The sequence below is a fragment of the Triplophysa dalaica genome, chromosome 25 (assembly GCF_015846415.1).
Source record: "Triplophysa dalaica isolate WHDGS20190420 chromosome 25, ASM1584641v1, whole genome shotgun sequence".
Classification (NCBI taxonomy): Eukaryota; Metazoa; Chordata; class Actinopteri; order Cypriniformes; family Nemacheilidae; genus Triplophysa; species Triplophysa dalaica.
Window position 1 is genome coordinate 10,957,187 of NC_079566.1, and position 21,542 is coordinate 10,978,728.

General features: G+C 37.5%; 4 protein-coding genes and 3 pseudogenes across 4 annotated transcripts; all 7 read left to right on the forward strand.

Annotated features, from left to right (window-relative positions):
• Positions 1-37: 37 nt before the first annotated feature.
• On the forward strand, positions 38-4,219 carry tekt2 (tektin 2 (testicular)). The gene is made up of 10 exons (XM_056742178.1): positions 38-222; positions 998-1,163; positions 1,474-1,599; positions 1,761-1,966; positions 2,045-2,188; positions 2,305-2,419; positions 2,541-2,648; positions 2,878-3,021; positions 3,388-3,467; positions 3,553-4,219. The coding sequence occupies exons 2-10, from the start codon at positions 1,008-1,010 to the stop codon at positions 3,749-3,751; spliced, it is 1,278 nt and encodes a 425-aa protein (XP_056598156.1). The 5' UTR covers positions 38-222; positions 998-1,007; the 3' UTR covers positions 3,752-4,219.
• A 1,946-nt stretch (positions 4,220-6,165) lies between these two features.
• si:dkey-211g8.9 (free fatty acid receptor 3) lies at positions 6,166-7,143 on the forward strand. Its single transcript, XM_056742233.1, has one exon. The coding sequence runs from the start codon at positions 6,166-6,168 to the stop codon at positions 7,141-7,143; it is 978 nt and encodes a 325-aa protein (XP_056598211.1).
• A 1,204-nt stretch (positions 7,144-8,347) lies between these two features.
• si:dkey-211g8.7 (uncharacterized protein LOC794123 homolog) lies at positions 8,348-10,119 on the forward strand. Its single transcript, XM_056742234.1, is given in 3 exon segments — positions 8,348-8,393; positions 9,147-9,691; positions 9,693-10,119. Coding segments are annotated over 2 exon segments (900 nt in total). The 5' UTR covers positions 8,348-8,393; positions 9,147-9,218.
• A 1,042-nt stretch (positions 10,120-11,161) lies between these two features.
• On the forward strand, positions 11,162-12,629 carry si:dkey-211g8.6 (uncharacterized protein LOC794045 homolog). The gene is made up of 2 exons (XM_056742235.1): positions 11,162-11,254; positions 11,609-12,629. Exon 2 carries the CDS (start codon positions 11,649-11,651, stop codon positions 12,627-12,629), a length of 981 nt encoding a protein of 326 aa, XP_056598213.1. The 5' UTR covers positions 11,162-11,254; positions 11,609-11,648.
• Positions 12,630-13,529: 900 nt separating this feature from the next.
• Positions 13,530-14,309, forward strand: LOC130416135 (free fatty acid receptor 2-like; annotated as a pseudogene).
• Positions 14,310-15,828: 1,519 nt separating this feature from the next.
• Positions 15,829-19,413, forward strand: LOC130416136 (free fatty acid receptor 3-like; annotated as a pseudogene).
• On the forward strand, positions 19,413-20,284 carry LOC130416137 (free fatty acid receptor 2-like; annotated as a pseudogene).
• The last annotated feature ends 1,258 nt before the right edge of the window (positions 20,285-21,542 follow it).

Consider the following 21,542-nt stretch of genomic DNA (forward strand, 5'->3'; position numbering starts at 1 on the left):
TATACGGGTTTGGTATAAGAAAAAGTAATGCTTTCCAGCTGCTTATGTCATGAGGTGTCACGACAGATGATGAAGTCGTCGTTGAGTAATTGTTGAGCGTCTCTACGGTATATGAATGAATAATGAATAAGCTGCGGTTACGCGTTCGCGTTACTAGGAGACGCGCATACCCGAGACCACTGCAAACTGACAGCACTCGTCTGCAAGTTTCGCCTTTTTTCGGTAAGTCACTTGAAAATTGACAAAAGAAACATTGATTATCTGTGAGGTGTTCACTGTTTTTTTTAAGTTGTAGTTAAAGAAAAATACAGTGCTTATATAATACAGCTTCATTCATTAATACAAATTATGTTAAGAACAATAAAACTTAAAGTTTTAAGAAGGAATCTGGTTGGATATGTGGCTTATACATAGTAATTTATCCTAAATGAGTATTACAACATTGTTTAATATTACTCCCAACTACTAATAGCTTGTTCCATTTCTTCTATTTGCTATTGCATTGTTCTCACATGATTTACAAATATAATTTTTGTTTTATAACTGAACTATACATTGAAAAATATAAAACCTGTATAGTTGTTAAACCAAATGCAATTTGAATAAAAATAATACAACTAAAATTGAAAGCCATTTGGCTGATTACCAAAACACCTATTTGGTTCCTATTTGTAACATTTGTGCTTTTGTTTCTATGACAGTAAAGGGTAGTTTATTTTTTTTAACAAAGAATACCATTATGACTTAACTCTAAATATGCTGATGTAATTCACAAACATTTTGTAGAGTCAGATGAAAAGCCACCAAATTCAAGTCAAGTCAAGTTTATTTATATAGCGCTTTTCACAATGTGTATTGTTTCAAAGCAGCTTTATAGGGGCAAACAGGAAAAACAGAAAAGTTAAAACACAGCAAATAAACAGAACATAAGTCATTTGCCTATATACCAAAACTTCTATTTGATTTTATTTTTCTCCTTGTTTCTATGGTACCAAAGAGTAACAAACATGGCCACCCTGAGCACAAAGCCAGGCTTGCGTTATAGTGTGTCTGACTGGGTGACCAACAATAAACACAACTCAGACACTGCTGAGCACAAGAGAAACATTTCACACGAGATACGACAGGAAGGAAGGGTTCTGCGGAATGAGACTGCCAATAAGGTAATGGGTTCACAGGGTTAAAATATTGTAGAAATTAATATTCTCTCATCATTTTCTCATTCTCATGGCATTCCAATCTCCACAACTTTCTTTTTTTCTTTATAAAAAGCTATTTTAAAGAACATTTGGTAAACAAAGAACAAGCCTCCATACAAAACCACTGAAACATATACAGGTTTTGAATGACATAAGTGTGAATAAGAATGTTTATTTTTGGAGGTAACTATCAGACTAATCGACAGACCAAATAGATTTAGGCGACAGTGTTACGTGTCTCCTTCGATTTGCTGATTTTGTCTCATTTCATCAGACAAACTGGGATAACTATGACAGCAGTAGGCGGTTAAGTGACAGAATCGATGACATCACACGTTGGAAAGAAAAGCTGAAAGCGTGTGCACAGGAAGTGAATGCAGAAATGGATGCGCTTACTCTGGTAAAAAAACATCTCAAACTAGATTTTTCTCTTGAAGTAACCTTATGTGTCTGACTTACCAGAATGTGTAAACAGCACAAACAAGTTAATTCCATAATAACATTAAAATCTAGTCTTCTAGTCAAGTGTTCACGAAGCATTAAAGCGTTGTTACGTTGAAGTCAAAGCAGAACACAGAGCGTGCCCTTGCAGCCACCGTTCTGCCCCTTGAGGTCACATCAGAGTGCTTGACCCTACGGGAGGGTCGCCGTGGTAAGGAGCTGGTCAGCGATCCGGTGGAAGCTGAGCTTAAGAAGGAAGAAGAAGTGATTGATGGAGCACAGCGGGTCCTTCAGCAGTGCATCACTCAAGCCTTTGAACAGCTGTGGTAAGAGACATTAATAAAATCTTTGAATTATCTTTAAAATAACTATTGGTAGTTAGTAATCTTGGCAGATGGTATCAGTCGCCTACAGGAAGTTCGCCAGCAGTTGACCATTGACCTTCAGGACAAAATAGAGGCCCTTGAGGTGGACACGTCCTGCTTGTCTCTTACAACACAGTCACCAGAGATCTCTTTGAAGCCCAACCCTACCAGAGTTCCCTTGGGGTGAATTTGCATGTTGATTACATTCAGACAAAGCTAAAAGTCTTATTACGTTATGGATGAAAGTTAGTTTAATGCAGCATATTTAAAAAACAGCTGCATTGTTTTGTTGGCTGCAGTTCCATGACCCCCCAGCAGTGGGAGCAGTTCAGCCGATACAACATCACCCGAGCCAAGGAAGAGATGCACAACTCAATGCAGATTAGAGAGAACAGCAGCCTCACAAGAGCACAGGTGCAACAACTGACATTTACATTTAATAGCTCAGCCCTCTGTTTAAAAGCTCATATGTATTCCTGGGACCTTAAGTTGAATATTTGAAGAATATCCTTTCTATATTCCTCTACTTTCTTAGGTGCAAAATGAATTGGAAGCCCAACGAAAGGCTGTGGAGTTTGCTCTCCGTAAGCGAACTCATCACCTGGAACAAGCACACAAGGAACTGCAGTGGCAGCTGAAAACTGTGAGATTTCTTCATTGTTGGTGGAGCATTGCAATAGCAGTGCATGGGTTTGATTCACAAGGATTGGACAAGCATGCAATGTATAATAGTTGCTTTTGATGAATGCAATGCATTTCACGAGCATTAATGCAATTTAAATGTTATTCTCCCTTTTTGTATTTTTCATCTGCCTGGTTACTGAATAGTCAATGAAACCTCTTGACTTTGGTTGTGTCATACTGTTTTTCAGACTCAAGATGAAATTGCTGAGCTGGAGAAGGACATCAATGGTCTGGAGGATGATATGCAGGCCAAGATGGCTCCTTTAAAGCTGGTTCACACCCGCCTGGAGAACAGGACCAAGAGACCTGGTATGGACCTGTGCAGAGATGAGGTAACCTCTAAAACCCAGAAGGTTTTAAGAAACAGCAAATGTTGTAAGGCCTGTGTTTTGCACCATTATATTTAATATATTACTTCAAATGTAAATCATTCATTGTTTCAAAAGAATGAGGTCACACAAGACTTTAAGCATACAGGCAACAGAATGTGATGTCATACTTTAGAGCTACTGTTTTTAGTAATCAAAAGTCAGTGTTCATCTGTTGGTTTGTTATTTATGGTTCCCATAGCACACTTAGAAATGCAACAAAGTACAACACGTCTACATGTATGATTGTCAAAGTCTTGTGTGACATTACTTAAAGACATATTAATTTACAGCCTATGCCCATGTGCTGACTGTGTGTTTCATAACCAGGTACAGTTTGGGTTGGTGGAGGAAGCCAAACAGTTAGAGGCCACAATCGTAGCCCTAAAACAGAAGCTAGCACAGGCCCAGTGAGTCTAATGTTTTGTCTATTCGTTGTATTTAAATTTGAAATGAACACCATCATCGTGACGTTTTTGTCCTGTTGTTGGCCAGACACTCTCTACTGTCTCTGAAGCAGCATGAAGCTCAAATGATGGAGGATCTCTCTCGCAAGCAGGATGCTTTGTCATTGGAACAGCGCAGCAGTCAGACTCGACAGCGCCTCACTGTGGTTGCCCAAACTGAGGGTCTGCCTTCAGCTGTAGTTCCCTTAACCAATTCTAGTGGCAGACACAAGCTGGATTTTGCTTGAGATGCGTCCTTGTCTGGTCTAGTGGATGGTCTGTTGTGATCAGAGCAACCCAAATGTTTTTTTTTCATGTTGAAGAATGTTGATAACCAAACAACATTGAACTCTTATGACTTCTATTAACATGAACACTGAGACATTTCTCAAAATATCTTCTTTAGTGTTTCATAGTCGTATAAAGATTTTCAATATTAAAATGCTGTCATATTATCTTAGATGGGATCAAATGTTCCGACTCCAAAAATTAAATCCATCAATCATTAATATGTAAGACTTCAATGGGTCAATAAATGTCTTCTGAAGCAAAGTGATAAACTTTTGAAAGGAAACGATTAATACTCTGAGTTTATTAAGTGATCAATACCCTGTGAATTTGTGTAAACAAAATGATTAGTGTGCTAAGTTCAAACATAGGGGTGTGTTGATAACTTCAAATCTCATTGATTCTTGCATGGTAATGATGAAACAACCATATTAAAAATATTCACAAAAAACACATATGGCTTTGAACTGTTTCTTTAAGAGCATCTAATCAAGATATTTATTTGTCACTTGGAAGATTTAAGGCAGATGCCAACGTGAATAGATGTTACTTATGATGGTTCTCAGTTTAAAATCTAGATTTCATAGTAAAACCAGTTTAATTCAGACAATTCATTTTTGTGACTCGATAATCTCTTCCATTCCATCAGAATTACAGAACAATATTTAAAATACTCTCAACCTCTTAAATGCATGTTTGGCTTTGCTCTGTTCATATTTCATTGAGAGGTTGAGAGGAGCAAAGAACAAACCAAAAAAACAGCGTTATAGGTTTTTAATAGTTAATGATAGTGATTTTATTTTCATAGCTGGCAGCAAATTGTGCGTGGATCATCCGTGTCATGTGGTTAAATTGCCTTGTTTTCACAGTCCTTTCCGACAAGGTTGTTAGTCCATCTGTCGACATGTTTTATTTTATATGACGAAAGGAAAGCTTATATCACATGAAAAGGTCTATTAAGACTGGACTTTGACTAGGAGCGATTAAACAGATAAAAGAATAGTAAAACACGCTCTAGATACATCCACACAAATAACATTAAACCCACATAAAAACATCCACATGCTCGGCACTGTCCCACAAAACCTACACACACATCCAATGCTAATGGAGTTTATAAATGATCTACACCTCAAGCTTTTAATGTCTTTGACTGGGAGTGTGTGTGTGTGTGTGCTTGTGTGTGTGTGAATGTGTGTGTGTGAAATAAAATAGAGGAAGAGGAAGGTTATCCCAGCGCAGATTAATGTTTGGCAAATATTACTACGCTGTAATCTGGATCTCTCACAACTGGTTATGTTCAGTAAGTATTTTAATACCATATGTTTCATTTTGGTGCCAGCATTTGCAGTCTGTCTGTTATATTTATTTTTCTTATAAACATGCGTTTGTTTATTTGTTTGTTGTTGCGTTTTATTTTGTATTCAGTGGGTTTAGCATGTACTTGAATACATTATTTTTGGAGTATTTAAGTTTCACTTTGTTAATAATGTGAATTATTTTGTTTGAGTTAACATTGTTTGAGAATTATACAACATAAATATTAGGGATATACCACAATTAATGTAAATATTTGTGTGAAGTGGATCATGGGAATTCTTACCATTTTAGTTCAGTGGTTCAAGTGCTTCTTAAAGAGGTCACTGTTTAATGTGTGAATATTTAATCGCAATTAATGGTAATGTGAAATTAAATATAATTTTTTATATCGAAGACAATGACAGCTTAATAGTTTACTATAGATCACAGTTAATTTTATATTCATCACACATTCATAGAAACCTTGAAGTTTGGTATTGTGACATGTATTGTTAAATATAACATCAGTCAATATTGCTCTTAAAAATGAACCGATCAGTAGGCTTTTTTGATCAAATGTAAGGTTATTTACTTATACGCGACAGCCAGCATCATGTTCCCTAAGGTTCAGTTTCCATCTCTGAGGCACTAACAGTGTTCTGACTTTACAGCTTTAACAGTTTAACACTCCATTAAAGTGAGAATCATGGCTGGAGGGGCACAGCTTCCTGCTCAGCCCAATTATTCTGAATCATTTGACTAAAGTGAAATATGATCTGGTCTTCGTATTATTGAATACGAAGGGTAAATAAGGTAACGTGAGTGTATAAATGCCATCTTATATACATGGCATACACACCCCCATTTCTTCACTCGCTCCCTTGAAAGGCCAAAATGACAAAGTTTAGGCAAATAAGGCTTTTTTCATGGTCTCAATTTTTTCCTAATGCAGATTGGAAGACACCTAAAGCAGTGGATATACTTTGATTGAAGAACTGGTATTCTTCAACAAAGAAGAGAATCTGGTCTATGTGTGCTGAAGACAAAAGAAAGCTTATTCAGAAAAGCTGCAAAGATGGAGGTGAACGTGTCCACCTGCCTCTCTCTGTTGGTTTATATCTTCACATTTCTGCTTGGACTTCCTGCCAACCTCCTTGTTCTTTTCGTCTACGTCCGGAAAGCTCGAAAACACGGTGCCACACCCAACGTAGTTTACGCTCTCAACCTGTGCGTAGCAAATTTGGCACTCGTCTCATGGATGCCCATCAAAGTAACCGAGACGGTCCTTCGGGGCTGGAAACTTCCAGCTGCGGTGTGTCCCATTTACAGCTTCTTTCTGTTCTCCTCACTTTACGGGAGCAGCCTTCTGCTCACAGCCGTGGTCGTGGGCCGCTACCTGAGCATTGCCTACCCCATTACCTACAAGATTTACCGCAGAGCCCGAACTTCTTGCCTGGTGAGTGCCATCTTGTGGGCTTTGGTGATTGTACACTGTGGTCTTGCTTTGATTGTGGAAGGAGGAGGCCAGTTCGTTTCATTTACGGAACTGAACGCCTCCTCATGCTATGAGAACTTCACACACGAGCAGTTAAAACTTCTGGTGCCGTTGCGTTTAGAGATGTCGCTGGCTCTGTTCCTGGTGCCTTTGATGATGTCGGCGTTCTGCACTTTGCGCTGCGTAGTGCTCGTGAGGCGCTCTTGCTTGTCCTCGGTTGGTAAAAGGAGGGTGCTCATAATTGCACTCTCAACACTGGCGGTGTTTGTGGTCTGCTATGGACCCTACAACATATCTCACGTGGTGGGGTTTGTTCAGTACACCAACGTGGAATGGAGAAGCGAAGCCATGCTGACCAGCTCCTGCAACGTCTTCCTGGAGCCTGTGATCATGCTGATGATGTCGCCATGGACACCAAAGGATTTAGTTGACAGAATGTGCAACAGGCGAGGAACTAAATCCAGCTACAGGTCGTGGCATTTGGGCAATGGTAAGGAATCTTCCAAGAACCTTCAAGGGACTGCACACGGGGTGACGACTATAACCAAGCAGCACTGAATCTAAAGATGCCAAACAAAGAGTAAGGAAAACCGCTTCTTCTATAAAACAGGTATACTATGTTGTGTGCGTGTTTGTGATGCTCCACCCCAAACAATGTCTGTTGCCAGGACAACCCTTGAACTGTGATGAGAGCTACATGAACTGTAGTTGCATATTTATCACGCAAAAATCATGTTCTTCATGAAGAATAAGACATTAAGTTTTTGTGATGGTCATAAAAGAAATGTTGGATGAGAATATGCCAATTTCAAATAAACTGGCAGCAGCATACAAATTTCTGTATATTTTGTAGATTAGACTACATAACTGTATGAAAGTAAATATTGAAATTATCTTGAGAACTGAGTAATGGTAATAAGCCACATTTAATATTTATAAAATATTTTTTGTAATGAAAAAGTTTGAAATGGGACCATTTGCCGTAAAACTTTGTCACAAATTAAATTGCTCTTATGGCATCTTATGGCAGTGTTTGGTGCATGTACATGCTTATTCAGAGCAAACCTGTTAACTGTCCCACAGATGGAATACTAAAGTATACTTTACAATTTCACAATGGAATTTCAAAAATTATTTTATAAAGAATGTCACTGTTCCAGCAGTGGAACAAAGAGGTTTATTTCAATATTGTCCCATACAATTCCATCATAACCATGACAAACTACATCTTTGGAAAGGTCTAAGCCTCTAGAATAAGAATCTGTCCAAATTTGCTTAAAAATATAAACTTGTAAATAGTTTTATATTTCTAATATGTTTCAGTTCTCTGATATGATTTTCCCCCTATTTATATTTAGCCTTCCCTTTTATTATAAATTAGAGTTTTATTCAGGGAGTTTGTGCAGGAGAAAGTATAGAAAGGGCATACACACCCGTATGTGTCGTGGTGTTCATAGAGTATTTTGAAGCATTCATTTCAAAATATTGTGATTTGTGAGGGTAAGTTATTGATGACAAAATGTTTATTTTTAAAGGCCACGCTGATGTCCATGAACTGATGCTCTCATTTCCTCTGTTCTTTCGTAAATATATGCTTCACAACTTTCGCAAAGTGCAAAACAACGGGATTCTATTTTCACACGAAGAGAAACAGTGTTTGTTTTTTGGTGGTTTGCAAATAGAAACATTCCAGGGAAAACAATATTGATGGCAAGATAAACAAATGGTAATCAAATGTTGAATGCAGGCCTACATAATGCATGTTGTGAAAAGTCACTTCTTGATGAGAAACGTAGCCTTGACTCTTGGTGAGTAGGTCTCTATTCTGTTCTCTTTAATTTACTTTTAAAATAACTTAATTACTTGTATCATTTTAAATATTCATAAATATTTTTCTATTATATATAGACTAGGCTAGTCAAAGAATTAGGGCTGGTTACTCATTCCTTGTAAATATTTTTCCATTTTTAAAATATAAATGTTAGCAAATTCACTGTTGACAACCTTTGCTTAATAACTGTAAAAATGCACTCTTTCAATTTTATCAACCAGCATCTTGAGGCCTCGCCATTTTTTTCAAATCATGCAAAGTTGTTGCTATATTGTCAAGTCGGCTATCAAATACATCACGGAACTCATGGTGACAGTTGATTTTATTGAAATACTAAAAGAAAGATAATTCTTGGTAAGGTTAGGTCAAAAATATATAAATAAAACACTAGGCCACACACAATGCTTAGCTTAAGCCAGGTCTATGCCTTCTATTAGGATATTTGATTTCCTTTCATTAAAGTGCCTTAGAAAAACATCACTGGTGTTCATCTTGGGGGAAAACAATTGTACTGACACTGATATTTTAAGAAATGGTAGGGAAATTTATTTTCAGTAAAGAAGGAACAAACTTGCATTTTTGTCTAGGACTATAGCCCTTGTCTGTTAAACAGGGCAAATAACTGCGAACATTGACAGATTAATACTTCCTGGTATTTTTAAGTCATTTTATTCAATGCCGAAATTTATTTTTAAACATTTATTTTTGTTTGTGTGGGTCTGTCCTACAGATGCTGGTGATTCAAAAAATGAAAATCTAGGATTATTTTCTAAAGAACAGTGCTGCATGCAGACAGACAACCATGTCAGAAGACGTTCCCACAGCAGTTTTTCTTCCTGTATACATCATAACTTTCCTGATCGGCTTCCCGAATTCTGTATTGGCATTCTATTCCTGCATTCGCAAGATTCGCAGTAAACCTTTCCCTATTGACATATTCATGTTAAACCTCGTGGTGTCAGACCTCATCTTTCTCACCTTCCTACCTTTAAAGATGAAAGAAGCAGCAGATAATATGATCTGGAACATGCCCTATATCCTGTGCTTGGTTCATCTATTCCTGTTCTTTCTGCCAATTTACAGCACCTGCCTGTTTTTGGCAGCAATTAGCATTGAACGCTATGTGTGTGTCGCTTTCCCGGTAAATTATAGAAGTCCAAGGAGGATCACTTATGCAATAGTAATATGTGTTGCCATCTGGATGCTATGTGTTATAACTTCAGTGTTTGGTTACAAGGCTATACTAACATACACAACTCCTGAAGACATGACTAACCACACAGAACCTTAGATGTTACAGTTACTTTTCCACGAGGCAACTCAAAGATCTGCTTACAATGCGACTGGTTGTTGTAGTGCCGTTTTTCTGCCTTCCTTTGATCATTTGCTTATTTTGTTACATCAATGCTATTCGTATTTTGTTAAAGCTTCCTCTTATCAAACGCCGTCGCAGACTCAGGGCGATCGGACTAGCACTCGGGACTCTCATTGTGTTTGCTATTTGTTTTGCACCGTACAATGCATCGCACATAGTGGGCTACATAAGACAAGAGGATCCGAATTGGCGTATGAAAGTTTTAATGCTGACCACTTTAAATGCAGGTCTTGATCCTTTTATTTTTTACTGCATCTCTTGGGAGATGCGAAGTGTCATTAAAATATGCGTACAAGGCTTTTTTCAGTTAATTAATTGTTTAAAGTAATTTTTGGTTGCTGTCCTCTTGAATTACACAAAACAAATTTGAATGGATGTTTTGATCTTATAATTTCTTTCCTCATTTCTTGGGAAGAGCCTTTGGTCAATTTAAAGAGTTTTTTATTAGTTGATTGATTGGTTGGTTGATCGATTAAATTGTTTTTTGTTGCTTGTCTTGACTAAAATACAGTAGAACCCATGCAAAATAAATAAATAAATAAAACACTGCAACATGAAAAAAACATACAAAATTAAACATTTTAACCTGATTCGTATAGCCTAAATATGGCCTGTATATTTTGTAATACAAAACTGTCACATTTATTGTGATGATAAACATGCGTACCAGCTGATACAAACGTCTTTATAGTGTGAAAGAAATCACACACTGGATGCATTAAAAAATTCAAAAAGTTCAGTTTCAGTTCTTTTGAAAGTATAGTTCATCTAAAAATGAAAATTCTGTCATAATTTACTCTTTACCCTGGTTATTTCAAACCTGTATGACTTTCTTTCTTCTGCAGAACATTGGTGGTATGCATTCACTTTTATTATAAGGACACAAAACTAATGCAAGTCAATGGGTACCGCCGTTGTTTGGATTTTTCAAAAGATCTTCTTTTGAGTTGTACATGCAGAAAGAAAATCATATAGGTTTGAATTGATAAGAGGGTGAGTAAATGATGACAAAAAAATAGTTTGGGTGCACCATGTCCCTTAACCTTTAAAATATTACTTCTAAGAATTATAGAAATCCTTTGTAATCGTAACCCTGTACCATAAATATGACATTTCCTTGTAAACAAACACACAAAACAAACAATTACTTCTTATCTTGTCAGTGTATGAGAAGATCCTGTTCTTGGGGTGACTGCACATACTACACATGAGCCAGCTTCCTGTGTTCCCCCCCCGACTGCGCTCAGGTTGCCAGGAGACATTGTTTGATGAGCTTTAGAGCTGTAGATTGTGAACACAATTTATTAAATTTCCGCTGTCTTGAGATCTCTCTCCTATCACGTAGTGCGATTACTGCCTATGTTCAGAATGCCAAAGTCACAGTAGAGTAAAGGCAGCGGATACTTGCTCTGTTTAACTGGACAAACACAAGTTACTCAGGATCTTAAGTTTCCCATGTCAAGGTTAGTTTTCTTGTTTTTCATACACAATTTTGTAGTTCATGCAAAAATAAGAAATTCTGATATTTTTTAATCACATTAATGTTGTTCAAAACCTGTTTGATTTGAAGATATTTTGAGAAATGTCTCACTGATTTTGTGTCTATACAACAGAAGTCAATTAAGAACATTATTTTTGGTAATAAACATTCTTCAAAATGTCTTCTTTCGTGTTCTGCAGAAGAAAGTCATACATGTTTGAAATGACATAAGGATGAGTAAATGATGAAAAAAATTATATTGGGGGTAAACTATACTGTATATTGTTGCTTTAATTACATTTTTTACCTCCTAACTTCTGCTGTTTCTGTTCTCTAGTGTTTCTACTTCCTACTGACTCTCTGTGAGGTCCAAACTAATGGCCAATTTTGATGCCCAGCTTCTTTTGCCATTCTACATTCTCACCTTCTCGATCGGCCTCCCCGCCAACATTCTGGCCTTCTTTACATTCTGCCGAAAGGTCCACCGCAAGCCTACCCCGATCGATATTCTCCTGCTGAACCTGACAGTATCTGACCTCATCTTCCTCATGGTCCTGCCCTTCAAGATGAAAGAAGCTATCGACGGTATGAACTGGAACCTGCCGTATTACTTGTGTCCCATTATTAGTTTTCTTTTCTTCTCCACCATCTACACCAGCACATTGTTTCTAACAGCGATCAGCATAGAGCGCTACCTGGGCGTCGCATTTCCAATCCGATACGCGCTAGGACGACGGCCACGCAACGCTGCCATTGCAAGTTTCTTCCTTTGGCTTCTGGGCTTTCTTAACCTCAGCATTGTGTACATAGTGCCAAACATCAACTCAAGTAACCCCACGAATCAAGATAACGTGGAAATAATGTGCTATGATAACTTCACCCAAGAGCAGCTTGAAATTCTACTTCCTGTTCGCCTGGAACTTTTTCTCATGCTCTTTTGCATACCCCTCCTCATCTGCTGCTTCTGTTATATAAACTTTATTCGAATTCTATCTAATCTGCCCCACCTGGGACGACGTCGTAGACTCAGGGCCATTGGACTTGCAGTTGGGACGCTGCTGGTTTTCACGCTCAGTTTCAGCCCGTATAACATCTCACATGTAGTCGGTTATATCCATGGTAATAGTGAGGGGTGGCGCAATTTTGCTTTAATTTCTAGTACCCTGAATGCATGTTTGGACCCCATCATCTTTTACTTCTCCTCGGCCGCTGTCAGGAGTGCCATAAGAGCCTGCGCTAATGGTTTAAGGGACAAGCTGCACATTGTGAGATACAGACGGTTTCAATGCTGCCCCCTGCTGGAGACCTCCAGGACTGAGGCCAACAGAGACACAAATCCACCTATGGACCTGAAATGAGGATTGTACAAGTAAAGGTATTTTTAAGTATTTCAATATAGGTCTACATAAAGAAAATTGATCTAATTACAAAGTATGCATGTACTATAGGTTCTGAGTGGTAAAATACATTGAATTCCAATTGATGCCATTGATATAGTCGCTCCTTTGAAAATTAAGTAAAAGTCTAAGAATATGCCATGGAAAAATTATCGCATCCGTCAGTTTAAGAGGTAGTGCCGTAAATCAGAGTATGGGGGAAGACTAATTTAATTGTGCACCGTGAGATTTTACAAACTAATATCGCGGAATACACAAAAGTTGTGCACGAAGAAAGACAGCTTTTTTATTCAAATATTATTATTATAATCCAAGAAGATAACATCAGTCAATATTACTCTTACAAATGAACCGATCAGTAGGCTTTTTTGATCAAATGTAAGTTAATTACTTATACGCGAAAGCCAGCATCATGTTCCCTAAGGTTCAGTTTCCATCTCTGAGGCACTAACAGTGTTCTGACTTTACAGCTTTAACAGTCCATTAAAGTGAGATTCATGGCTGGAGGGGCACAGCTTCCTGCACAGCCCAATTATTCTGAATCATTTGACTAAAGTGAAATATGATCTGGTCTTCGTATTATTGAATACGAAGGGTAAATAAGGTAACGTGAGTGTATAAATGCCATTTTATATACATGGCATACACACCCCCATTTCTTCACTCGCTCCCTTTAAAAAGCCAAAATGACAAAGTTTAGGCAAATCAGACATTTTTCATGTTTTTTTCCTAGTGCAGAGTTGAAGACACCTGAAGCAGTGGATATACTATATTTTAAGAACTGATATCCTTCATCAAAGAAGAGAATCTGGTCTATGTGTGCTGAAGACAAAAGAAAGCTTATTCAGAAAATCTACAAAGATGGAGGTGAATGTGTTCACCTGCCTCTCTCTGTTGGTTTATATCTTCACATTTCTGCTTGGACTTCCTGCCAACCTCCTTGTTCGTTTCATCTACGTCCGGAAAGCTCGAAAGCACAGTAGCAAATCTGGCACTTGTCTCATGGTTGCCCATCAAAGTAACCGAGAGGGTCCTTCGGGGATGGAAACTTCCAGCTGCGGTGTGTCCCGTTTACAGCTTCTGTTCACAGCCGTGGTAATGGGCCGCTACCTGAGCTCCACCACCCCATAACCTACAAGATTTACCGCAAAGCCCGGACTTCTTGCCTGGTGAGTGCCATCTTGTGGGCTTTGGTGATTGTACACTGTGGTCTTGCTTTGATTGTGGAAGGAGGAGGCCAGTTCGTTTCATTTAGGGAACTGAACGCCTCCTCATGCTATGAGAACTTCACACACGAGCAGTTAAAACTTATAATTGCTCATAATTGCACTCTCAACACTGGCGGTGTTTGTGGTCTGCTATGGACCCAACAACATATCTCACGTGGTGGGTTTTTTTCAGTACACCAATGTGGAATGGAGAAGCGAAGCCATGCTGACCAGCTCCTGCAACGTCTTCCTTGAGCCCGTGATCATGCTGATGATGTCGCCATGGACACCAAAGGATTTAGTTGACAGAATGTGCAACAGGCGAGGAACTAAATCCAGCTACAGGTCGTGGCATCTGGGCAATGGTAAGGAATCTTCCAAGAACCTTCAAGGGACTGCACACGGGGTGACGACTATAACCAAGCAGCACTGAATCTAAAGATGCCAAACAAAGAGTAAGGAAAACAGCTTCTTCTATAAAACAGGTATACTATGTTGTGAGCGTGTTTGTGATGCTCCACCCAAAACAATGTCTGTGGCAAGGCAACCCTTGAACTGTGATGAGAGCTACATGAACTGTAGTTGCATATTTATCCCTCAAAAATCCTGTTCTTCATGAAGAATAAGACATGTCACATAATGATTTTGTGATGGTCATAAAAGAACGTTGGATGAGAAGATGCCACTTTCCAATAAACTGGCAGCAGTATACATATTTCTGTATATTTTGTAAATTAGACTAGATAACTGTATGAAAGTAAATATTGAAAATATTGAGTACTGAGTAATGGCAATAAGCCATGTTTAATATGTAGACTAATGAACGGAGTAAAATGACATTTGTGTAATTCATTCTGTTATAAATTTAACATGGGCATATTTGTAAAATGTTACTGCAAATTAAATTGCTCTTTTAATTGCTTTTTTTGGGGTATGTTTAGATAATATAACCAATATTTTGTCACTTAAAGGGATAGTTCACCCCAAAACAAAAACACTTTCTCAATGTATGCACCCTTGTGTCGTTCCAAAACATTCCAAGAAGGAATTTTGATAAATGTCTCAGGTTTTTGTCCATACAATGGAAGTCATTAGGGGCAATGTTGTTTGGTTATCTTCTTGTGCAAAAGACAGAAAGTCAAACAGGATTTGAATAACGTGATCGTGAGTAAATGATGAAAGAATATTTATTTTTGTGTGAACATTCCCTTTAATGCAACATAAATGTAAAGTTTTTTTGTTAATTTTTAAAGGTGATGGATGAAGGTGAAGAAATGCTCTCACTCTTGTGCAATGAAGTATAGTGGAACAGTCTAGACAGAACCACGAGTGGTAGTCATTTGCAATTAGAAACCTTCAAGGCAAAATAATACATGATAAACAAATGGTAAACAAATGTTGCATGTACAGTATACCTACAGCGTGTTTAATGTTACATCCTGATAAGAAACACAGCCTTGCCGCATGTACGTAAGTCTCTATACTGTTTCTTTTATTTTTTTTGAAAAATTGTTTAGATTTAAATATGATCCGCTTTAAAGATATCTAAAGTGATGAAATGTTACATTCATCTGCAATGTTACATTTGTAGGTTTTGCGTAAAGTTACTTTAATTATAGCGTCATCCCACCTGTCCTATTTATTACAGTATATATAACTATGTTTAAAATTAGTTAGAGTTAGAGTTAAAATGTTAGAGTTTCAACTTTGTTATAAAATAAATTAATATGTTGCTACAATTATATATGTCTAGTTTCAACTATTTAACCATACACCTCCAGACGGATCAAACATCATGAGAAATATTTCAGTCGACTGACATTAAACTTTGACTATAGTGTAGAGAATAATAATTTTACTGAAAAACTCTTCACTGTTAAATGCTTCCTGCTGTTCATGGTTACCTTTGCAAATCACGCAAAGTTGTCGTGTCATGTTGTCCAGGTGTATCAAAGGCATCACCGACGTGCACCCATGGTCATTTTATGATACTGACTACAGAAAAAATAGTGTTGGTAAGTGCCAAAAATATACAATACAAAATTAAAATTAAACATAATAGCTGCTAATATTGTAGACAGATATATACTTTAAGATTTGGTCTGTAATTTCATTCTATGCTGAAAATACTTTAACAAGCCTTTAACAAGTTTGTGTGTGTCCCACAGATGTTGGTGAATAAACAAATTTAAGGATTATTTTTCCTAAATAAAGAACATTGCTGCACGCAGGAAAAAAAACATGTCAGAAGACACACCCACAGAAGTCATTCTCTCTATATACATCATTACATTCCTGATCGGCTTCCCGAATTCAGTTTTGGCATTCTGTTCCTGCATTCGCAAGATTCGCAGTAAACCTCTACCTATTGACTTATTGATGTTGAACCTTGTGGTTTCAGACCTCATCTTTCTCACCTACCTACCTTAAGATGAGAGAAGCCGCAAATAACATGGTCTGGAACATGCCCTTTATATTGTGTCGTTTAAAACTGTTCACGTTCTTTCTTCCTCTTTACAGTAGCAGCCAGTTTCTTGCGGCAATAAGTGTCGAGCGTTATGTGTGTGTCGCTTTTCCTGTGAAATATAAAAGTCCAAGGAGATTCACTTACACAATACTTGTATGCGTTGCCATCTGGATGCTCATAATAATAACCGCAGGATTGACTTACAATGCGGCGTACACCGGTTCGGCAGAAAACATCACAAACCACATAGAACATATATGTTACAATAACTTTACTGAAGTGCAACTCAAAAAGTTGCTCAAAATGCGACTGGCTGTTTTAGCGCTATTTTTCTGCATACCCCTCATCATTTGCTGCTTTTGTTACATCAATGCTATTCGTATTTTGTTAAAGCTTCCTCTTCTTAACCGATGTCGCAGGCTCAGGGCGATCGGACTGACTCTCGGGACGCTCTTTGTGTTCACTGTTTGTTTTGCACCCTATAATGCATCACACGTAGTGGGCTACATAACAGGACATAATCCCAAATGGCGTATGAAAGTTTTAATGCTGACCACTTTAAATGCATGCTTTGATCCTATTATTTTTTACTGCATCTCTCGGGAGATGCGAACTGCCATTAAAATATGTGTAAAAGGGTTTTGTAAGTTGTTTAACTGTTTTAAGTGATTTTTGTTGTTGTTGTCTCTTACGAAAGTTAACCGTGTTTTTTTTTGTGGTGCAAGTATGGTAAACATGTTTTTTTGGTGCATTTATTACTTGGGCAAAACCATGATTTTACTACATTTACCATCATTTACTATGGTTTTTACAAATAGATGGTTTTCAAAACCGTGGTTATTTTGTGATTACCATTGTTTTACTACAGTAGTTTTTGCTATGTTTTAAATGTATTAAAACCATTGTACATTTTTGTAAGGGGTCGTTGTCTTATACACAAAGCAACTTTTATTTAATTATTTTTCTTCATGTCTTGGAAAGAGAAGGGTCTTTTTCGTTTGATTGATTGCATGATTGAATGAAGTGGTTTTTGTTATTGTTGTCTTGATTAAAACTGAACAACACTGAACAAACATGCATTCATCAGTGGAACCCCTACAAAATATGTTATCAAATAAAACACTGCAACATAAAACCATTATTCAAATGTATGCATTTTAGCCTGATTCTTATCGCCTAAACATAGCTTATATTTTTTAATACAAAGAGACGAAGGCTGTCACATTTTATTGTGATGATAAACACGAGTGCCAGCTGTGATACAACCTTCTTTATAGTGTTGTAAATTCACACTTCTGGATGCAATAAAAGTTTCAGTTCTTTTGAGTAGTTCAGCCAAAAATGTTAATTCTGTCATTATTTACTCAAAATCTTGTTATTTGAAACCTGTATGACTTTCTTTCTTCTGCAGAACATTCTCATTATGCATTCACTTTCATTTAATGCACACAAAACCAATGCAAGATAATGGGTACCGCCGTTGTTTGGTTTCTTTAAAATATCTTCTTTTGAGTTGTGCATGCAGAAAGAAAATCACACAGGTTTGAAATGACAAGAGGTTGAGTAAATGATGAAAAGAAAATATGTTCACCATATCCCTCAAAGGTACAGTTTGTAGAAATCCGATGGTGCCGATGGTGCCGCTGATATATCAATTAGATGGGAACACGAAGTCATGTTAGCGGAAGAGGTAAGGTAATAAAGTTTTATAAATGTATCGTTTGATGAAATCATTTTATTTCATTATATTGAATTAGACCCGAGTAAGGTAAGGTTTGAAACTAAATTGTTAGTCAAAGATATTACAGTAATTGTCCAATTCGAGAGTGTGATAACACTGCGAATTTTTAAGTGTTCAAATCAATCATAATAAAAGTTATTTTGAACGTACCCGCATCATTTGCAATAATGCAAGACGGACCGACGGTACAAACTACTTCCCCTTCTGTCTACAACAGTGTCAATCACGTGACACTGTTTTAGACAGATTTATAGTCAGCTTATATTTTTAGATACAAAGTCAGTACATAGTCAGCAAAGGCGTAACAAAGGGTAACGCGGATATGACGCCATTGACAGGCGACTAAACGGCCCTGGTCCAATAATAAGAATGGCGATTTTATCAGGATTTAAAAGCAGTTGGAAACATTTGAGATATTGTAAGTACTCAGCTGAAAATATATATATATATAACATTGGCCTAGTGGTTTTTGGATATTTTACTGCAAAATTCTTACAAACTGTACCTTTAACCTTATAAAAGGTAAACAAAATTATTGTAAGACTTATAGTATATCATAGCTTTGTAATCGTAAATGAAACAGACCCTACACCCACAATATGACATTTCCGTGTACACAGACACACAAAACAAACAATTACTTCTTATCTTGTCAATATGTGAGAAGATCCTGTTCTTGGGGTGACTGCACATACTACACATGAGCCAGCTTCCTCTGTTCCCCTCCTGACTGCGCTCAGGTTGCCAGGAGACATTGTTTGATGAGCTTTAGAGCTGTAGATTTTGAACACAATTTATTAAATTTCCGCTGTCTTGAGATCTCTCTCCTATCACGTAGTGCGATTACTGCCTGTGTTCAAAATCCCAAAGTCAGAGTTGAGTAAAGGCAGCAGATACTTGCTCTGTTTAACTGGACAAACACAAGATGCTCCGGATCTTAATTTTCAAGGTCAAGGTAAGTTTTCCTGGTTTTTAATATACATTTTTGTAGTTCATGCAAAAATAAGAAAATCTGTTATTTTTTAATCACTTGAATGACGTTCAAAAGCTGTTTTACTTGAATATATTTTGAGAAATATTTTGAGAAATTCGTGCACATGAAACAGAAGTCAATTGGGACCAATATTTTTGGTGACCAAAATTCTTCTACTTTGGGTTCTGCAGAAGATAGTCATACATGTTTGAAATGACATAAGGATGAGTAAATGATGAAAAAAAACAATTTCATATATCGTTGCTTTCTTATATATTTGATATCATCCTAACTTCTGCTGTTTCTGTTCTCTAGTGTTTCTACCTCCTATTGACTCTCTGTGTGGTCCAAACTAATGGCCAATTTTGATGCCCGGCTTCTTTTGCCATTCTACATTCTCACCTTCTCGATCGGCCTCCCCGCCAACATTCTGGCCTTCTTTACATTCTGCCGAAAGGTCCACCGCAAGCCTACCCCGATCGATATTCTCCTGCTGAACCTGACAGTATCTGACCTCATCTTCCTCATGGTCCTGCCCTTCAAGATGAAAGAAGCTATCGACGGCATGAACTGGAACCTGGAATCCGATACGCGCTAGGACGACGGCCACGCAACGCTGCCATTGCAAGTTTCTTCCTTTGGCTTCTGGGCTTTCTTAACCTCAGCATTGTGTACATAGTGCCAAACATCAACTCAAGTAACCCCACGAATCAAGATAACGTGGAAATAATGTGCTATGATAACTTCACCCAAGAGCAGCTTGAAATTCTACTTCCTGTTCGCCTGGAACTTTTTCTCATGCTCTTTTGCATACCCCTCCTCATCTGCTGCTTCTGTTATATAAACTTTATTCGAATTCTATCTAATCTGCCCCGCCTGGGACGACGTCGTAGACTCAGGGCCATTGGACTTGCAGTTGGGACGCTGCTGGTTTTCACGCTCAGTTTCAGCCCGTATAACATCTCACATGTAGTCGGTTATATCCATGGTAATAGTGAGGGGTGGCGCAATTTTGCTTCAATTTCTAGTACCCTGAATGCATGTTTGGACCCCATCATCTTTTACTTCTCCTCGGCCGCTGTCAGGAGTGCCATAAGAGCCTGCACCAATGGTTTAAGGGACAAGCTGCACATTGTGAGATGCAGACGGTTTCAATGTTGCCCCCTGCTGGAGACCTCCAGGACTGAGGCCAACAGAGACACAAATCCACCTATGGACCTGAAATGAGCACTGACAAGTGAAGGTATTTTTAATTATTTTATAATTACATAGTATGCATGTACTATTTGTTCTGAGTGGTAAAATAAATTCCATTACCAATTATGAGAATGTCAATTTCACTACTGGAATGGATCAATAAATGTTTTAAAACAAATTTGAATGCTGATTTATTCATTTTAAATAAACTATTAATTTAAAGAAAATTATATGTTCATTCAGTCTGTGCATAAAGATTTCACCTTTATACCCAAGAGTCTTAAAAAGGTTTTTTTTGGTGTACAACAACAAATTATATAGGCCTATATACAAAAATGCATTTTACAAATGCCTTAAGATATGTTCCATGTTAAGGATAATCAAAGATGATCTAAATCTTAGATTTTTTTGCCTTCATAGACACTCATGTCATCTTTAATAATGGCACATGGTTTAGAAGATGCGTTTGTAAAATACATTTTCATGTTATTGCAGTCTTGTAAATCAATTTTTACACTTAAATAAATGTTATTACAGCACAACAATGAAAGAAACACAAATTCAATGAGGTTTTCCAAATTTTATTTCATGAATTGTAGCTCAATATTTTTTATAAAACTACACAAACAGCCGAGTGCCTTTCTTCGGGTGAAACTTCAAGGGTCGCTGCGTGTTCAGCTCCCATACCCCCAAAGCCCATTCCAAAGAGAGCCATAGCAGCTATTCAATGTATGCGTATGTACATTCTGTTGTCACAGGGCTACACGGAGCCGCAAAGGGTGAGACTCCAAATGCAGTCATTTATTCAGAAGTAATCCAAGTCATAATCCATAAAACAGGTAAATTCCATACACAGTCAATCATAGCAAACAAATCTGCATGGTACATGCAAATACAGGGTAATCCAAATAACCCTGCAAAACACAGAACCAGATTTATAGACAAGAGTAGAAATGTAGGTGTAACACTAACACAACTTTGTAATGACTGATAGAATGAACCAGGTATAAATAGACACGGTCCGGACAGAGGGTTATGGGAAATGTAGTATGTGTTGGCAGTCCGGGTTATGAGAGGATTTGCAGGGCACTCTAACTGATCGTGACACCTATATGTTCCTCAGTTGAAAAGGTGTACATCTTTTTAGCTTATCTTTTATCATTTTCTTAACACAAAATATATGGTTTTCATGTTCTCTGTTTTTTACTTTTTCCGGGATTGTTATCCCCTTTTGGGAATTTTCTTGTTGAGATATATTGCTACTCCTTCCCTGATATTTCCATGTTCC

Coding starts and splice junctions, on each gene's coding strand:
- tekt2 (XM_056742178.1), top strand. CDS start 1,008: ATGGCCACCCTGAGCACAAAGCCAGGCTTGCGTTATAGTGTGTCTGAC. Junction 2,189..2,304: donor CCTACCAGAGTTCCCTTGGG/GTGAATTTGCAT, acceptor TGTTGGCTGCAG/TTCCATGACCCCCCAGCAGT. Junction 2,649..2,877: donor TGCAGTGGCAGCTGAAAACT/GTGAGATTTCTT, acceptor ACTGTTTTTCAG/ACTCAAGATGAAATTGCTGA.
- si:dkey-211g8.6 (XM_056742235.1), top strand. CDS start 11,649: ATGGCCAATTTTGATGCCCAGCTTCTTTTGCCATTCTACATTCTCACC.
- si:dkey-211g8.9 (XM_056742233.1), top strand. CDS start 6,166: ATGGAGGTGAACGTGTCCACCTGCCTCTCTCTGTTGGTTTATATCTTC.